Source organism: Serinus canaria, chromosome 1A (genome assembly GCF_022539315.1).
Source record: "Serinus canaria isolate serCan28SL12 chromosome 1A, serCan2020, whole genome shotgun sequence".
NCBI classification, from domain to species: Eukaryota; Metazoa; Chordata; class Aves; order Passeriformes; family Fringillidae; genus Serinus; species Serinus canaria.
This window is the reverse complement of record NC_066314.1, coordinates 53,780,744-53,796,959: the sequence shown is the minus strand read 5'-3', so window position 1 is coordinate 53,796,959 and position 16,216 is coordinate 53,780,744. Positions and strand designations below refer to the sequence as shown.

The 16,216-nt window shown below is 42.0% G+C and overlaps 1 protein-coding gene across 1 annotated transcript in view; it reads right to left on the bottom strand.

Moving 5' to 3' along the window:
* The window catches only part of VWF (von Willebrand factor), a 118,992-nt gene extending 107,430 nt beyond the window's left edge, over nt 1–11,562 (bottom strand). Inside the window, exons 1-6 of the mRNA XM_030238043.2 lie at nt 11,426–11,562; nt 9,837–9,891; nt 9,154–9,312; nt 8,424–8,526; nt 8,127–8,335; nt 969–1,093 (exon numbers count right to left, since the gene is read on the bottom strand). Of these exons, the coding sequence (XP_030093903.1) occupies nt 969–1,093; nt 8,127–8,335; nt 8,424–8,526; nt 9,154–9,312; nt 9,837–9,891; nt 11,426–11,455 (681 nt within the window). The 5' untranslated portion in view covers nt 11,456–11,562. The remainder of the gene's footprint in view (nt 1–968; nt 1,094–8,126; nt 8,336–8,423; nt 8,527–9,153; nt 9,313–9,836; nt 9,892–11,425) is intronic.
* Between the last annotated feature and the right edge of the window lie 4,654 nt (nt 11,563–16,216).

Sequence of the window (16,216 nt, the reverse complement as noted above, 5' to 3'; positions counted from 1 at the left end):
TGCTTCAGTAAAAATTCAAAGCTACTTTCTTCCCTGAGCTGATGACCATCTGCCTGCATCCACACCCTGTCTAAGGGAAACAAGAAACTTGTTTGTACTTATAAAAGACAAGAAGAAAAAGGTTGCTGCAGCAAAGGGGGCCACAGAGTTGGCCAAGGCAAACAGTTATGTTTTTCTTCACTAAATCAGCACTACTAGCTGTACACATAGCTGAAGGAACTTCTTCCTGGGAAGGGAAATAGCCCGGTGACACAGAGCTTTTGGAACACCAACAGAAAACATCTCCTCTGTCAAAAACATCCTGGCTGGAGTATCTCCCTCCTCTGCTGACTCCCAAGTTTATAAACTGCAACAAATTCACAAATACCATTGGGGAGGCAGCACCCACAGAGGCTTCAGAACTGATGCTTCCCTGCTGGCACAATCAGAAGGGGAATTAGCTAATTCCTCATTCACTGAAACACAACTTTCCCAAGTAACATCATCATTTCTTTGGCAATAATTCACACTTGAGCCTCAAATGAGCTGATGTTTTCTTTGTTTGTCTATTTAATGTTTGGGGTGAGGGGAAGGGGAAGGTGGTTATAGGTAGGTAGGTAGGTAGGTAGGTAGGTAGGTAGGTAGGTAGGTAGGTAGGTAGGTAGATTAGATAGATTAGATAACAGGTTTAGGTTGGATATCAGAAAAGGTTCTTCCCCTAGAGGGTGCTGGGGCACTGAATCGGTTCTCCAGGGAATGGTCACAGCCCCAAGGCTGCCAGAACTCCAGGAGCATTTGGATAATGCTCTCAGGCAGAGGGTGGGATTTTGGGGCTGTCCTGGGCAGCGCCAGGAGCTGGACTCAGTGATCTTTGTGGGTCCCTTACAAATCAGAATATTCTGTGATTTCTGTTCCTCTGCCAAAGGGTAGGCAAGTTGTCTTTCAAGAAGGGGAGGACTGAAATCAGAATGGCATCTTGCAGCACCAACCTTCTCTGCCATATCAGATGAAATGTTGCAGGTGTTGCTCGGAGTCTGCACTCTCTTGCAGTGCTTGTTTTCACTGTGCAAAGCCCAGGAGTTGGCAAAATCGTAACTGTTCCCCACCAGGGTCCCTGGGAATGAAGAAGAGGAGAAGCAACATGCTGTTTGAGGCATTATTGACTGCTATTAAGGTGATAGTCTGCTGAAAGCTCTCTTTAAAAATATAAACTGTTGTATCAAATGGATTTTTATTCCAAACAGACTGTAGGAAAGCCACAATCAGTGATATGGATTTTGTTCTGCTAAGGACATCTCTACCCTCAAGGACAGACTAAAGCCTGCAGAAGGCAGGCCCCACCTCCCTCACCCCTGCATGAACATGGTAGGAGTTGCTGCTGGTCAGCTAACATCCACAGGAGCCAAAGCATGCCTGCACATCTTCTCACCACTTAAAAGTTGTCAATAAAACACAAAACATATTAGAGAGGCAAACAAACCCATCTGCTTTCCCTAATTGAAGAAATCATTAGCACTCTTGATCCCAGCTAGCCTTGATTTTTCTCCTGTCCAAAATTAAATCTTGTGTGCAAAGAAGCTTAACATGCACCATTGTTGTTTGGGCCATCCTCTTCCTGGGTAAGATGTCCTGAAACATACTCCTCTGTCCCAGGACAAGCAGCTCCTGGCCCAGGCTTACCAAAATTTCCATCTATTTTTCATAAAAGCAGAGCTGAATGAGTTGGTATGGCTGTGACTTCCCAGGAGATGCAAACCACCTCTCTGCTGCTCTTGCTCCATCCTTCTGAAAAGGGGGATCCTCCCAGAGATGGAATGTTTCCTCCATCCTCTTTTGCCACCCATGACCTTGCTGGTTCCAGGACTACAGGACTATCTCTGGCTTCCTTTTATAGGTACCTGCTACTAAAAACTGTTGTGACCATTTTTTTAAATTTTTAAAAATTTTTTTTTACAAAAATTTAAACCCCATTGTGGTGCCTGTGAGAATATCAATTGCCAGTGTTAATGCATTCCCAAGACCTTATGCAGAGGATATCTTGAAATACAAGCCTGGCTGTATCTGAAAACCAAAAGAAATTCTCCCCAAGTATGTTATGGACTATTTAATAACATATACATGTAGAGATAATAAAGATTCCATTGAGCTCCCTGTTTAGTACAAACACAAGGAATATACAAACCACTAAAACTCTTCCTAAACTGTGGGGTAGTCATGAAAACTGCACTGAGAATGCTAAGGCAGAGGTATTAAGACCTGTAGACTCTTTTGTAAACTAGAAATTAGGGGCTTTTAAAGGTAGCATGTATCAGGCCCACAGCAGAGAGCAAAGGACTTCCACGGAAAGAAGATAAAAGACAGAAAATTTTAATCTATGGAGCCAGGATTTGGAACAAGGAAAGAAATGCAGCAATAAGAAGAACTCAAAAACCCTTTAGTTTACCACATATTATAAACATTAAAGCAGCAATGCAAACCAGCCTAAGGAGAAGCAGGGTGCCAGATTCCCTTTTGTTTGCAGTAAGGCAGCCTTTCCCTAGCAGGTGTATAACAGGAGCTGGTCTCTGCTCTGAAGCAGTGTTTCTGCAACCCTGGATACACATCCATGCCAGGATTCCTGCTGGCAGCTACCCCCAGGGGCTCCCTCACCCACAGGCTAATGTTTGAAGGTCAGGACAACTGTTGGTCCTAATATACTGGTCACTTGTTTTTTCATTCATCTCCTTCCATTAATTTTCTTCTTCTTTCTTTCTTTTTGCAATGCTTGCAAATTTATACCTCTTATGCGGTTCTTTTACGCAACATTTGCATTATGTGAGTTTAATTCATTCTTTGCTGTATTCTATGACTCACACTTCATGTAAATGAAGGGTCTGAAGAGCCACTCATGTGAGAAGCAGTTGAGGGGCTCAGCCTGGAGAAAAGGAGGCTCAGGGGGGACCTTCTGTCTCTGCACAATTCCGTTGCAGGAGGGGGGCAGACAGGTGGGAATCAGGCTCTTCCCTTCTTCCCCATAAATAATGGACAGGATGAAAAGAAATGGCCTGAAGCCCTACCAGGAGAGGTTCAGGTTGGACACCAGGAAGAATTTCTTCATGGAGAGGATTGTCAAGCATTGGAACAGGCTGCTGAGCAGGGTGGTGGAGTCACCACCCCTTTAAGTGCTCAAGAAATGACCAGACGTGGCACTCAGTGCTCTGGTTTACTTAACAAGGTGGTGATCTCTCATAGGTTGGAGTCAATAATCCTAGATGTCTTTTCCAACCTAAATACTTCACTTATTTGATGAGGCTTCAGGAAGAAAAATGGGGAGGGAGAAATATCCCTAGCACATCTGACTGCTATGAGTAGAGGGAAGAGCAGCTGCCAAAACCCCTGGCCTTTCCCACCTGACACCTCCATTTCCTTCTGCTGAAGAGCTTGAGAAGGGAGAAGAGGAAAGGCAGTGGAAGGGACAACATAACAGCCTAAAAAATAATCTGGGATTTAAGTGGACAGGTGATGCTGTCAACATAATCTGGCACTGCAATCCCAAGACACAGTGGGACTGCCCTCATCTCTTGCACAGCAGAGTTTTGGTTTGCCTCCTGTCCTTTCTGTGGTCACCTCTTCTTCCTGGAAGCACCCAAGCTTCTGCAGAAACAACTAAACAACTCCCTCATAGGGCTCATCAGAGCCCAACACCCAGAAGCCCTCCATACAGCCTGGGTGAAACTCAGGCTAAAGCACTGGTTTTGCCTAAGACTTGCAGGAAAACTGTTGAAAACAGAAGTTGTCACAAAATGTAATGAAAACAAAGGACTTGGACAGAAGAGCTTCAAGAAGGGATGATCAGATGCCTGATATAGACCACAGTAGAGATCCCAACAAGTAAACTGGCTGCTCAAAAGCTGAGACCTCCAGGCAGCCAGCTAGGGTGGAATTTCCTTTTAGCATTCAAGATGGGTTCAGGAGGCATATATTAAAGACAACACAAATCCCAACTGCTCCTAACGTCCCAGACACATCATGACACCCGTGACCTTGCAGAGTCTTTGAGGAGAGGGCCACTCCCCCACTACCTGAGCAGCAGGCAGGGTCTCCAGGAGTGTCCTGCTGGACTATGCCTTTAGTGCTCCAGTTGCTGTCCTCATGTCTGTCTCCCTTCAGAATGATTTTCAGATTGGTGATGGCCACTGTTTGCAGCAAAATCCTTGTTCACTATGATTATCTGAGCCTCCAATCACCAGTTCTTTCTGAAATCTAAAACTGGCACCAGCTTGTTTACTTTTACACTGATGGTCAGGCAAGCTAAGCATCAGGAATAACTTCCTCATGCTCTGGGCACAGAGTGGGAAGCAGGAACCCAGGAACCCTGACCTCCTTCGCCACATTGGATAACTCTCTCAGGCTCTGTTAGCTCATCTATAAAAATAAATGCAGAAATTTGGTCAAGACACTACAGTCCTGTGAGTCATGACTGGTAAATAGAGTCTCAGTTGCTAAATAAGCAACTTTCACATGTTGGTTATTTATCAAGCAATCATGGGGAGGAATGAGGGTGGGGTTTCTGTTTGTTGTTTTGAGGGCTTTTTTAACACAGTTTTACATTATTCCAGACAGGCAAAACTATTGGTAAGGCTGCCCAAAAATTGATTCATACTTTGCATCAAAATAATGATATGAAATAACAAAGTCATGGGCTATAAAATCTTTCCTGCCCTCTCCAGTTCAATTAATGTAAAATCAGTAATACTGAACAGGAGAGGGAAAGAACCCCCTCCCAAACTCTACAGCCTAGTGATGTCACCACTCTCCTCACAACAGAAAGGTCTAACTTCAGTCCCAGACCCTGAATCAAGCACATGGGCTGAAGATAGCCAAACAGGTATCTGAGCATCTAGAAAGAACTCAGCTTCCTTTTCCTGATATGAACAAAGGCTGGCAAACCGGTTAGAAGTGCATGCTAAGGTCAGAAAGCAGAGCCTGTTAACTGGCAAGTCATAGAAGCCTTCACAGAATGGCCATAAAGGACCAGACCTTATCTGGCAAGATCAGAGAAGAAACCTTTCATTAGGGTCTAGGAGAAAAACAGACAAAAGACCAAGCAAAAACCCTAGAAAGCTTCCAAGACATTTCTTTTTATATTTTAGCTATGCTTAAATTGCGATAACAAGCTCTCAAGGTTTGGCTTGGTTTTGTTTCCATATCCAATAAACAAGCAAGCCCATAGAATAAAATCAATGTTCTTTGCCAGTCTGGACAGGACATGAGCACTTCTCCACAGGATGAGCTATTGTAGGAACCATGTCACTGGCAGTGACTCAGCACCCCAGCCTGTCTGAAGGACAGTGGGTCTGCAACTTTGGGAAAAAGTTCTTCCCCCACACGGTGGTGGGGCACTGAACAGGCTCCCTTGGGAAATCATCATAGCCCCAAGGCTGCCAGAGCTCAAGACACATTTGGACAACATAGTGGGATTGTTGGGGTGTCCTGTGCAGGGCCAGGACTTGCTGATCCTTTCAACTTGCAGGGTCCCTTTCAACTCAGGATATTCTATGAACTCCAAAACCTATTGGAGAATCTTTTTTAGGGGGCTTCAAGAACTTACACCTAAGGCCTTCAAAGCTCAGTCCCACCAGTGTTACTTTAGCAGGGTATCAATTTTATTCTCATCATTCAGAGCTCCAGATCTCAGTAGCTGAGCATCCAAAGTGTACACAGAAACAATGAGTGTTATTCTCTCATCAGATTCTCATCAGTTCTCCATGTCCACACTAAAAACACAGCAAGGAGTCATAAGAGCGCCATGACAACACCACATTTGAATAAATTATAGAACAGGAGTATAAATATATCAAGAGAAAGGAAAAGCAATTACAGCATTCATTAAGTTTTAAACACCCTTCTGTTCATGTCTCCTTTGTTTACTTGCTGTAAGTGGTAATATCCACTCACAGAACAGGTGCTTTGCCTCTTCTTTCACCACTACCCTAAAAATAATTCAGATGTAATCAATGAAGTTCTATATCATATTCCACTTTCTTAAGGGAAAAATCAGATTAACTGTGTTCTTAAATCACAATAATTTATTTCTCTAAAATATGGAAAAATCATACTTTCATTTGTTTCCACTGCATCTTATTCTGAAGCTCAAAGATCTTAACACATCTCTTACCAATAAAAATCCATCCCAGAAATGTGATTAATCAGAACTGAGGCCCATATCGGATAAGTTCCAGGTTTTAACAGGAAGCAGTGGACACACCAACAGGACAGTTCAGCCTGCTAGCAACCTTAAGGTAACCCTTCACTGCCCTCACACCACTAAGTCCTTACATCAAGCTCACATCCTGGGATAGGCTGACCTTCAGGAGATCTAATCAGCCTGAAAGGAGAACAACTAAAAACTTTAGTGAAAAGAAAAGGGTGAAATGCTTCACAGGCTTCCAAGAGACTGCCTACTTTTTCTGTTTAAAAAATATTACCTCTCCCAGCTGTTTGTGTTGCCCCCTACCTGGAAGCTAGATTCAACAGTATATTACAAAGCAAACAAAAAAAATATGATCTGAATTATTCCATAACTGATTTGCTTGAAGCGAGTTAAGAAACGCTCCAGTGAACCAGCAGAGCTGCCAAGGCGACAAAAAGTGCATGGGTGTAGTGACATCCCTCACTGATACAACAAATTCAAACATAATTCAGCCTAATTCCTTCTAAATTAGTTTAAATGAAAGGCCTTTTGTATCACTGGAAAAACTGGCAGAATTGTTGACACACAGTCCTATTCTTCAGGCTAAAATCACAGGTCTGTGTATCCAAACAGGTGGATAAACATGAGGAGATCCCTGAGTTCTGTAAGAGACACAGAAAACACATTTTCTCTGTCACCTCTATTATTTTACAGCTCCTCCAAGCAGAGACCCTGTCATGGACTTTATTACATTCCAAAATCTGTGGCTGTGAATGGACTGGTTTTTTTAAAAGGGAAGATACAGCCTCCAGCATGTAAAACAAATACTGCATGAAACACATTTAAACATGAGCAGCAGAGGGGCCTTTTTTACATTTGAATAATCCAAAACACTACAGTCTCCTTTTTTGCTTTTTCTTTTTCTAGGGGCCTTACTACTATTTACTGTCTCAAGAAAAAGCCATAAACTTCCTATCTCATCTCATTCAGACATCAAGGAATCCAAGCCTTGGCAAGCAGTTTTGTGACCAGAGTTTGTTTATTATTATTTACATTGTTGAAGAACAGATTAATGATTTTAACACACCATAAGATCTCCTTTTTTTTCTGTACACAGAAGTTATGCTTATGTATCCTGAGTGCCAGTAGGACACATCTCTGGAGCACTGCCAGGCTCCTTTCCAAGCTGCTTTGCCTCCCTTTATATCTTCACTATCACTTATTTTTAATACACACTTCATGTTATCAATCTAATATATTAATGTATTAACTAACTTCAAACTTCTCCTCTTCAGGTAAGCACTCAGAATTAAAAGACACTCTGAAATACCTCAAATCAAGACCAATCCTTCAAAGTCTCATTTGGGGCTTTTCAGAAACTGAGTCTTCACATAAAGGTGTACTGAACAGCAAAGGTAGTCTTGCCCCTCATTCTCACCAGGAACTGCTGTGATATAAGTTGTATCCCCCATCCAACAGACCTTATAGGTGGTGAAATGTCATTAAAAGGTAACCCCTTTATAGAACAGCACCCCACACCAAACCTGCAAGCAGCAGGAATTTGATCTTCTGCAGTTGCATCTTTCTATTCTTACACTATCTATTCTTATTATCTCTTGGCTAATTCATGAAAAATTAGATGTTGAATCAATGGGTATTTCACACTGCTTTTTTATTGGGTCTTCTTCTAGCCAGCCTCCCTGCATGAATTAACTTGTAGCTTTATCTTTGCATTTGAAAGTTTCCAGGTTTCTAAACATGCTACATTCAGATGCCTGGTCTTTCCTCAGGAACGAGATGTGACTGCCATTTCCTTTCAGGAGAAAGGAAGATAAAAGGACTTAGCTTTTCAACACACCAACCTGAGGTACCTGACAGGTTCTGTAGAAACATTTTTGCTGGAACAGCAACATCTTTGTTGAATCAGGAAAAGTGTGCAGAGCATTAACATACAATCAGTTAGTGGTAACCTTACCTTCACGAGTTCTGAAGTCATCCTCAAGGAATTTATTAAAATTGCCACACAACCCACAGGTCTTATTATAGTGCTTTTCTTGAAGGAGAATCTGAATGTTTCCACTGGCATCAATCTTCACCACAAAGCCATGCTCATCACTGGCTATTTTATAATAACCTGCCTCCTTCTCTATAAATATGCCACTGGAGGCAAAAGGTATGGAAACCCTGTGGAGAAAAAAGAGGAAATTCTCAGCATGTGACACACAAAAACCATCAGGTTGTTTTCTGGTAGAATAATAGTTCCTACGAGTACCTTTTTTCTTCCTGCATCACAACTCCATCCAAAGAGAGGCGAAGACTGAAATATTCTCCGAGATACACAGAGAAACCAATTTTGTCCCCATCCTGGTAATCACCTGAGGAGATGAAACACAACAAAATACTCTTAGTCCTAGGACTCAGGAAGACAATTTGTGGCCAGTAAAAACCTATTTTAAACTATGACCAACACATAACAGGTATTACTGAATATAAAAACATCTACCAAAGAAGTTGGTATGAAAGTCACATACAGTTTTGGTACATATATCATCACTTCTATGCCCAAGAATAACTCTGCAGAGGCCTATGCTAATTCCAAGGCTTTCTGTCCTAGAAGGAGGTATTTTTCTTACTGGTATGGTTTAGAATACAGATAAAATTTGTTCTAAAGGGTTGTATAGCTCTTATTCCTGGACTCAGCTTTAACTCAGCCACATCCCCCTGAAAAATACAAAATTAGTAAAGGTCTTATTTTTAGTAGGAGTAGTAAGAAAATCCCTGCTTTTCAGCAGCTTACTAATGTATGAGCTACATTACCAAAGGATAACAGAAGAACCAGAAGTAATCCCACTTTCCAAAACAAGCCCGAAAAAACCCCAATACAACCCACAGATAAACAAAAAACCCTCAACCAAGACCCCTTCTTATGCAGTGGTCCATCCTATCTGACAAAGGGGAGCTATTTGTCTTTTTTCCAGTGATGCAACCCAGCTTACACTCACCTAAGAGGGTGAAGGAGTGCTTGTGACAGTCCCCAGCAAGAAGGTAGCTGCAGTACCCAGCAAAATTGTACAAGGAACCATCAAATGTTTTGATGTGGTCATTCCCAAAAAGGCTGCAACGGGCAACTGATGACTCCTGAGGTGAAGCCCCTGATAACCCTGAGTATCAAAACACAACATTAACCTGCAATTTAAAGCAATCATTTTGCAGTTCAGGAATTTCTCTGCTGGAATTTATCCCCACTGATGTCCTGGTGGCTTCTAGGCAGACCGTAAGCCTGGCATGGCAGTCCATAGGATCACAGATTTTTTTTATTATTATATGCATTACTGTAATGCCTTTTCTTTTCTTTATTTCCACCAGCCCAAACCTTGCATGGGCAAATTAAGTTTTGATCCTTTGAGGAATGCCATGTGTTCATTTGTGCCTGTCTGCAACTCCACTAAAGCCTATAGGGCACTAGGAAAGCCCTGTATCTTGTTCAGTCAAACATTCCTGACTACAGGGAATGTTTGGGACTCAACACAGTGCCTGTTTCAAGATAAACAGACAAAAGGAATGACGATTGATACCTTCAGCATGGTGAGAATAATCCCTGAGTCAGTACAAAAAGGGAAAGGGGGGCTCATATCTCACAAAAAAAATAGTGAAAATATATTCTAGTCCAAACCTGTTTTCTTACCTGTAATTACAGTGGCCAGCAGTAGGTTTGTTTGCAGTACTGTCAAGAGGAGCATCTGTTAAAAATCAAAGAGACAGCTTAGAATATTCTTAGTTTGAGACACAGTCTGTTTCACAACTCCTCATCACTTTCTATCCTTTCTTTATATGGAAAATTATTATTGAGGCTTATTTCAGAAAGTCATAATCCATGCAGACAGTTGTGGTAATTCAGCTGCCCTCCACCCTGCCTTAACTAGATAATCTAGGAGAGTTATCAATTACTCTTTGCCTGCATTTTCACTTCTCATGGAATAGAAGTCAGCTACCTCCATGGGAAATCCAACCCAACACAGACACATATACCAATTCCCCTCAGCTAACACTCTGCACCCAAAGCCATTCAACACACAACATTATTTCTCAGCCAGCCTGATGTGACGATGCCCCTGAGACTGGCTCAGCCAAGCTGGCTCCAGTAGAAATCACCTCTGCAGCACAAGATTTGCACCCTGCCCAAACATCCACAAAGGGAAAGAAAGAACATAGAAGTTCTGCACCAGCCAGCAGGTTTGTTGGCAGACCATTTTAAGCACATCATCCACTGATGTCAGGGTGATAACATGCTTTAGATAAGGGGCAAGAAGGAAAGGGAGGAAATCGTGCAGAGATTAGAGACCCAGGGTGAAAATTTTCATTCAACAAAATCAGTTTTAGCATTGCCTCCTCCTTTCTACAACCAGAACGTCAATCTTTGTTTTCTATATTTCTATAAACTATCTCCAGGATGACCAGGCCATTAAAAATAACAATTAATAATAGGATAGGAGGGTCATGCAGATGGTGAACTACATGGGTTCAGTGATAAAACATCAACTGTTAAGTATGAAAGCTGCAGGGAGCTCCATCTAAGGGAATTAATTTCAGTAATCATATAAGCAACTAGAGAAGCTTAAATAAACCAAAGTTAATATAATAATGCCAGAAGACCAGTCACACCTTTTCCTAAAGGAACCATCCAATTAAAGACTAGAATGCATTTTGCAAAGACAAATTGAGATATCAGATATAGACACACACTACTATTGCTGTTAGTTATGTAGGTCCAACTCTTAGCCACATAAATAAAACACTGAGTTTGACTCATACACAAGACAGGAGAAGAAAGAAAATTCTATTCTATAGCTCATAATATAATGCTGCAAATCCCAAACTAGCATAAGGCTGCAAGACAGCTCAGAAGTACCAACTGCATGGGAAAAACACTGCAAAGAATGGTGAAGGAAACAGTAGGCATAATTATTCTCAGAATACACACTTGCTACTGTATTTTTGGTGCAGGCACACTGCATGCAGTTATTGTGGTGAATCAGATATTGATGATCTTTGCTAACTCTTTTGTTTTACAAAGCAGGCAGAGAAAAAAGGCAAGTTATAAATCCCTTCCCATCAGTCCCCATCCACCTTCCACTCCGTTCTGAACTGCAGATGGAGTTTCCCCTAATTCTAATGGAGCAGGTGTCACTAACAAATCAGAGTACAATCCAGTAAGATCTGCCAGTATAAAACCATCTACAGTTTTATCACTGGCTTTATTAGAAACTAAAGTACCTTCTTCTGCGTGAGACTCCTCTTGCACATGAGCAAAAAACTCCTCCAGTTTCCACTTCTAGCCTACAACACCATTGTTCCCTTGGTGCTTCAGAAGTCAAGACTGGAATTACTTTGGTCTGAAATCTCTTGTTTTTGTACAAGCCAGGAACTCTTGTCCATTTAAGAGGAAAGATAAAAATGCAGACGTCACATCCGCCTGATTCTCAAGACAATAGATGAAATTGCTATCGTGGAAATCAGGCACTCTTAATTGCCAGGAAAGTACAATGAGGGGAAATAGTTTTAAAAACTGACAGATTAAGTCTTTGAAATACATTTCACATGCGTATGTGTGACAAATCTCACTGGCTGGGCCAACAGGCAGCATATTTATTTGACAGAATGTTATTCAAAGGGAATAGTCAGATACTCCTCACCTCAAAGGCCACAGAACATTAAGCCTTTTTTCCTAAACAGCTGCCGTAAAGGAAAAAGAAAAATTCAGAGCTAGTAATGCCCTGGGTTTATTCTCTAGGTGAAAAAAATACTTGAATTTTGCCACCTTCTATCAGAGCAACACATTTGCTCCTTGAAATGTTCCTCTGGAACAGCACATCCTGCTCTGACTTGTTTGCAGAGTGGGCACCAAATCTATGGGCATGTGTACAGCACTGAGCAAATACATACAAAAACCAGAGTTTGTCAAGTCTTACTTGACTTTTCATGTCCCATTCCTCACATTTTCAATAACTTCTAGGATTAACAAAGGCCTTGGAAGGCAACACATTGCACTGACTGGGAATTGTTTTCTCCACTTTGATCCAGCTGCCACATCTCAGCAGGTCCTTCCTAGCCCTGAGAGCCTGAACATGAGTGATTGCAGACAGATGTTCCTTAAACCTTTCCTTATGGAAATGCCAGCACTACTCAGGATAGGGAGAGTTAGATCTTCTATCACCATGGTCACTTGTCATCTTCTCCATTCTAATCCTTTCATTTCCTGAGTCCCAAATAAGTAATTTTATTTGGCAACTTCCTCTTGCACGTCTAAATCCTGCAGGGCTTTGATTTGCACTTTTTTGTTTGGCAAGGTAGAGTGAGATTACCTGGGAAAATTCCTTAAAAATAAGAACAGTAGTCAGATAAGCCAGACCTTGTGACACTTCTTAAGCGTGTTAATAACCTTGGGGAACATAACAAACAGAATTAATTGAAATAGACACATAAGGAACAAACTTCCTTTTTTCATCCTGGTCCTTTTTTCTCCCACAAAAAATAAGGAAATGGTAATTAAAGAATGCATTTATTGACTGATATTGTACAATGTTGTGAAGCTTGGGCATTTCTGACATGTAATTTTCCAAACAATACACCTGAGACACTGGAGAAAATATATTAACAGCTATGAAGTGTTGCCAAAAAAACATCTATAGTCCATTCTCATCAACAGGACAGGAAGGACTTTTGAGACTAATTATCCATAATACATTAGTTTTTCATTGCTTTGTTCAAATACCAGGCTGAATGCAATAAGTCCTGGCCCTGCTACAAGTATGTTTGAATTGAAGGATTCTATCCTGAGCAAAGTCAATTTGCATGAAAATCAGTTAATTTCTGCAGGCAACTACACTGTTTGATTTTATGGGATATAAAGAAAGTGTTTCCAGTGTTATGAGTAGAAAAGTTACCCTTTTTTTTAAAGGTTGCAGAGTTCACAGGTTAGGCCAGTTGCTGCCAGGGTGGAGTTCTATTTGTTGTTGATAGTTTCATGTTGTAATCACCTGTTAATAGTTTTTCGTTAACTACCTGTTGTTGATGGTTGAGAATTCCCCTTTTTTGTCGAGTACCCCCCCACTGCTGTTGCCTAGAGGATGGCACACACACACACACACACACACACACACACACACACACACACACACACACACACACACACACACACACACACACACCCCGCCACGACGGCAAAGGGACAACAGGACTGGCAAGCAAGAGCCAACACAGAATTAAGAGATTGAAGTGATGTCTAGATGTCAGGAACAGAATCCAGTATTCGCTGAGACCCTTTTTACCTTTCACCCTAACCTAAAAAGACATTGGCTAGAAAGAGGACCCCAAATGTCAAACCAAAAAACCAGCTCTGCCTGCAGACCAGTGGACAAAGCTGCACTTTTCCTCCTTCTCCATGCCACTCCTGGAAGCGGCGGCGGTGTGAGCGCGACCCGTTGATTCCTCTCATCCGAGCTGATTTTTAATAAAGGCATTAAAAAGGAGAAAGATCTCCTGCCCTATTTATTTCACCAGCATCTGGAGTAAATAGAAACCCCAAATGCCACAAAAAAAAAAAAAAAAAAAAAAAAAAAAAAAAAAAAAAAAAAAAAAAAAAAATCAAATGAAGGAAAGTGCACTCAGAAATGTAGGAAAGGACAGAAAGAGAAAAGGTAAAATTATGATCAGAGGTAGGAAGCAACTTCTTTGTGAGCAGAGGAAATATCCAGTCTTGGAAAATCAGAGGAATTCTAGAAGGTCCTTGTGTGTCCTGCTGAAATAAACAGGGCAGGAGATATCTCTCCTTTTTGATGCCTTTATTAAAAGTGATCAGCTCAAGGTTGGGAGGCCCGACAGATCCGCGGGTTCGCCGTCACAGCTCCCTGGAGAGACTCGGAGGAGGAGGCAATACAAGTAGTACAGAGATTAAGTAGTGTTATAAATGATCAGCAAGAAAGCCAAATTAATAGTAATAGCTAATTATTTTATTTTCACGACCAAGATACGGTCCTTGATAGTCACAGTCAAAGAGAGCCCAGGATCGGTGAGGGTGAACCTAGATCTGACCTCTATCGCAGCGAACCTCCCTCTGTTCACAATTGCTGTCTCCAGCGGGGCTGTTTAATACAGTTTTTTATACCTGAGACAGAGGTGCCCCCATTTATTTCGTCACCCTGCATATGCATGAAGTTTCTTTATACTGTGCAGGGTTGGTTTCTTCGGTGATGGCTGGCATTGATCATGTCAGGAGAAGTCAGGTATTCAGATGTATGTTCTTGATGACTTCATTTATCTTGATTGATGATACTTATCAAGTGCTGATTGTCCTTGGGTGTTCCTGGGTGGTTCTGGGAGAAGCCCATCTCCACACCAGCCACGTCCTTTTGCTTGCTAATGAGGCATTTTTCCTGCTGCCACCAGGAGTTTTGCAACTTCTTTGTGGTAATCTGTCTCTGGGCTGTCCGTGGTCTGAGGCTCTTTGGATTTTTGTTGCATGTATAATTTATTTTACAATTTTTATTTTATACATTTTCCACACATCAATTACTTTTCTTTACTTTCCAAGCATGAATTACTTTACATTACATATTACAGTAGGAAATCAGTGCTCCTCACTTCTCTCAGGGTAAAGGCTGGGAGCAAGCAATAAAATCCTCAGGGGGTTGTTGCCTTTAAAGCACAGAACTGGAAGGTCTCAGCACAGGTCACAGTGTCAAGGAGTCAGACAAACTAATGAAGGGCCCCTGCATGACAGGGATCAAGTGATGAATCAAAGACAGCTTTTGGCTTAGAAAGTCTTTACCCTGCTGTGTATTAGAAGCAGAAATCCCATCCTTTAATGTTACACTTCATTTCTTACTTCTCCTTTCCTAAGCAACTGCTGCTAGCCACCAGAATCCTACTTTTTGGTCAAAAAGAAACCCAAAAAACAAACCAACAAAAAACACATAAATAAAATAAAATCAACTAGACAGGTTTCTTTATCCTATCCCAGTCTGCAAGAAGGTATGTTTCAGTGTTTTTCCATAAGTGAGATTCAAATTTACTTTCCCATTACAGATCCAACAGTGAAACAAAGCAAAAGAACCAGGAGACGGGCCAAAAAAAAAAAAAACAGGAAAGGAAAGGAAAGGGGCTACAGCTCTAGTTCCTATGAATTGCAGGGGCTTTAGTGCATTTTGGGAGTCATCAGCGCTCAGCTCCTTTTCCTGGCACAGTTAACAATTACAGTTTAAAGAAAGACACCCCTCAGAGAGGATGGGAGGCACTAAAGACCTTCACCTGGCATTTGAAAGCCCCCAGCCTCTGGACATCCTTGCACAGGCTGGGAAGTTCACACGGCAAAGCCAACACTTGAACACTCCCTCCTGACTGGGTAGGGAAGGGCATTATCCAAGATAAAACTTTTTACCAATTTAGGTCCTTCCTTGGTGGCAAGCTCATGGGGATTTCCAATTTCACAGCCCTTCCTGGGGTTATGACTGGAGTCAGCCGAGCCACAAGGACCACAGGCTGCAGCCAGTGAAGCGATGCTCTTGGCTGCTGCACTTCAGGCCCCAAACATGCCAGGTAGCATCCAGACCTGGAGTTTATGAGCCAAGGTGCATCCTGTAAGCCCTGCAGTCTGCAGCATCACATCAAACCAAAATACCTGTCCTCTATATGCAGGGAATAAGGACACCAGAGCTGCACAATATAATTTTCAGCTGGTGCCAGCTAGTACTGCTCTGCTGACATCAGCGGCACTACTCTACTCTGTGCTGGCTGAAGAGCCAAAAGCCTACACATTTGCATTACATTACATTACATAGAGCCGCCAGAAATTAAACAGAAGGGCAGGGGGGAAGATGATTTTTCGCCTGGTTTGTGGACGATTCCTTCCTTTTGTAAGTGAGGTATCACCTCGACAAGATGCACCCAGCTTCTACAGGGCAACTACACTGCATTCCCAGGAAGGGCGTGTGCTCCTATGGCAGAACAGCATCGCCCACTTCCAGCCTCCTCCGGGAAGAGATTGGAGACAGGCCCTCATTGCCCTCT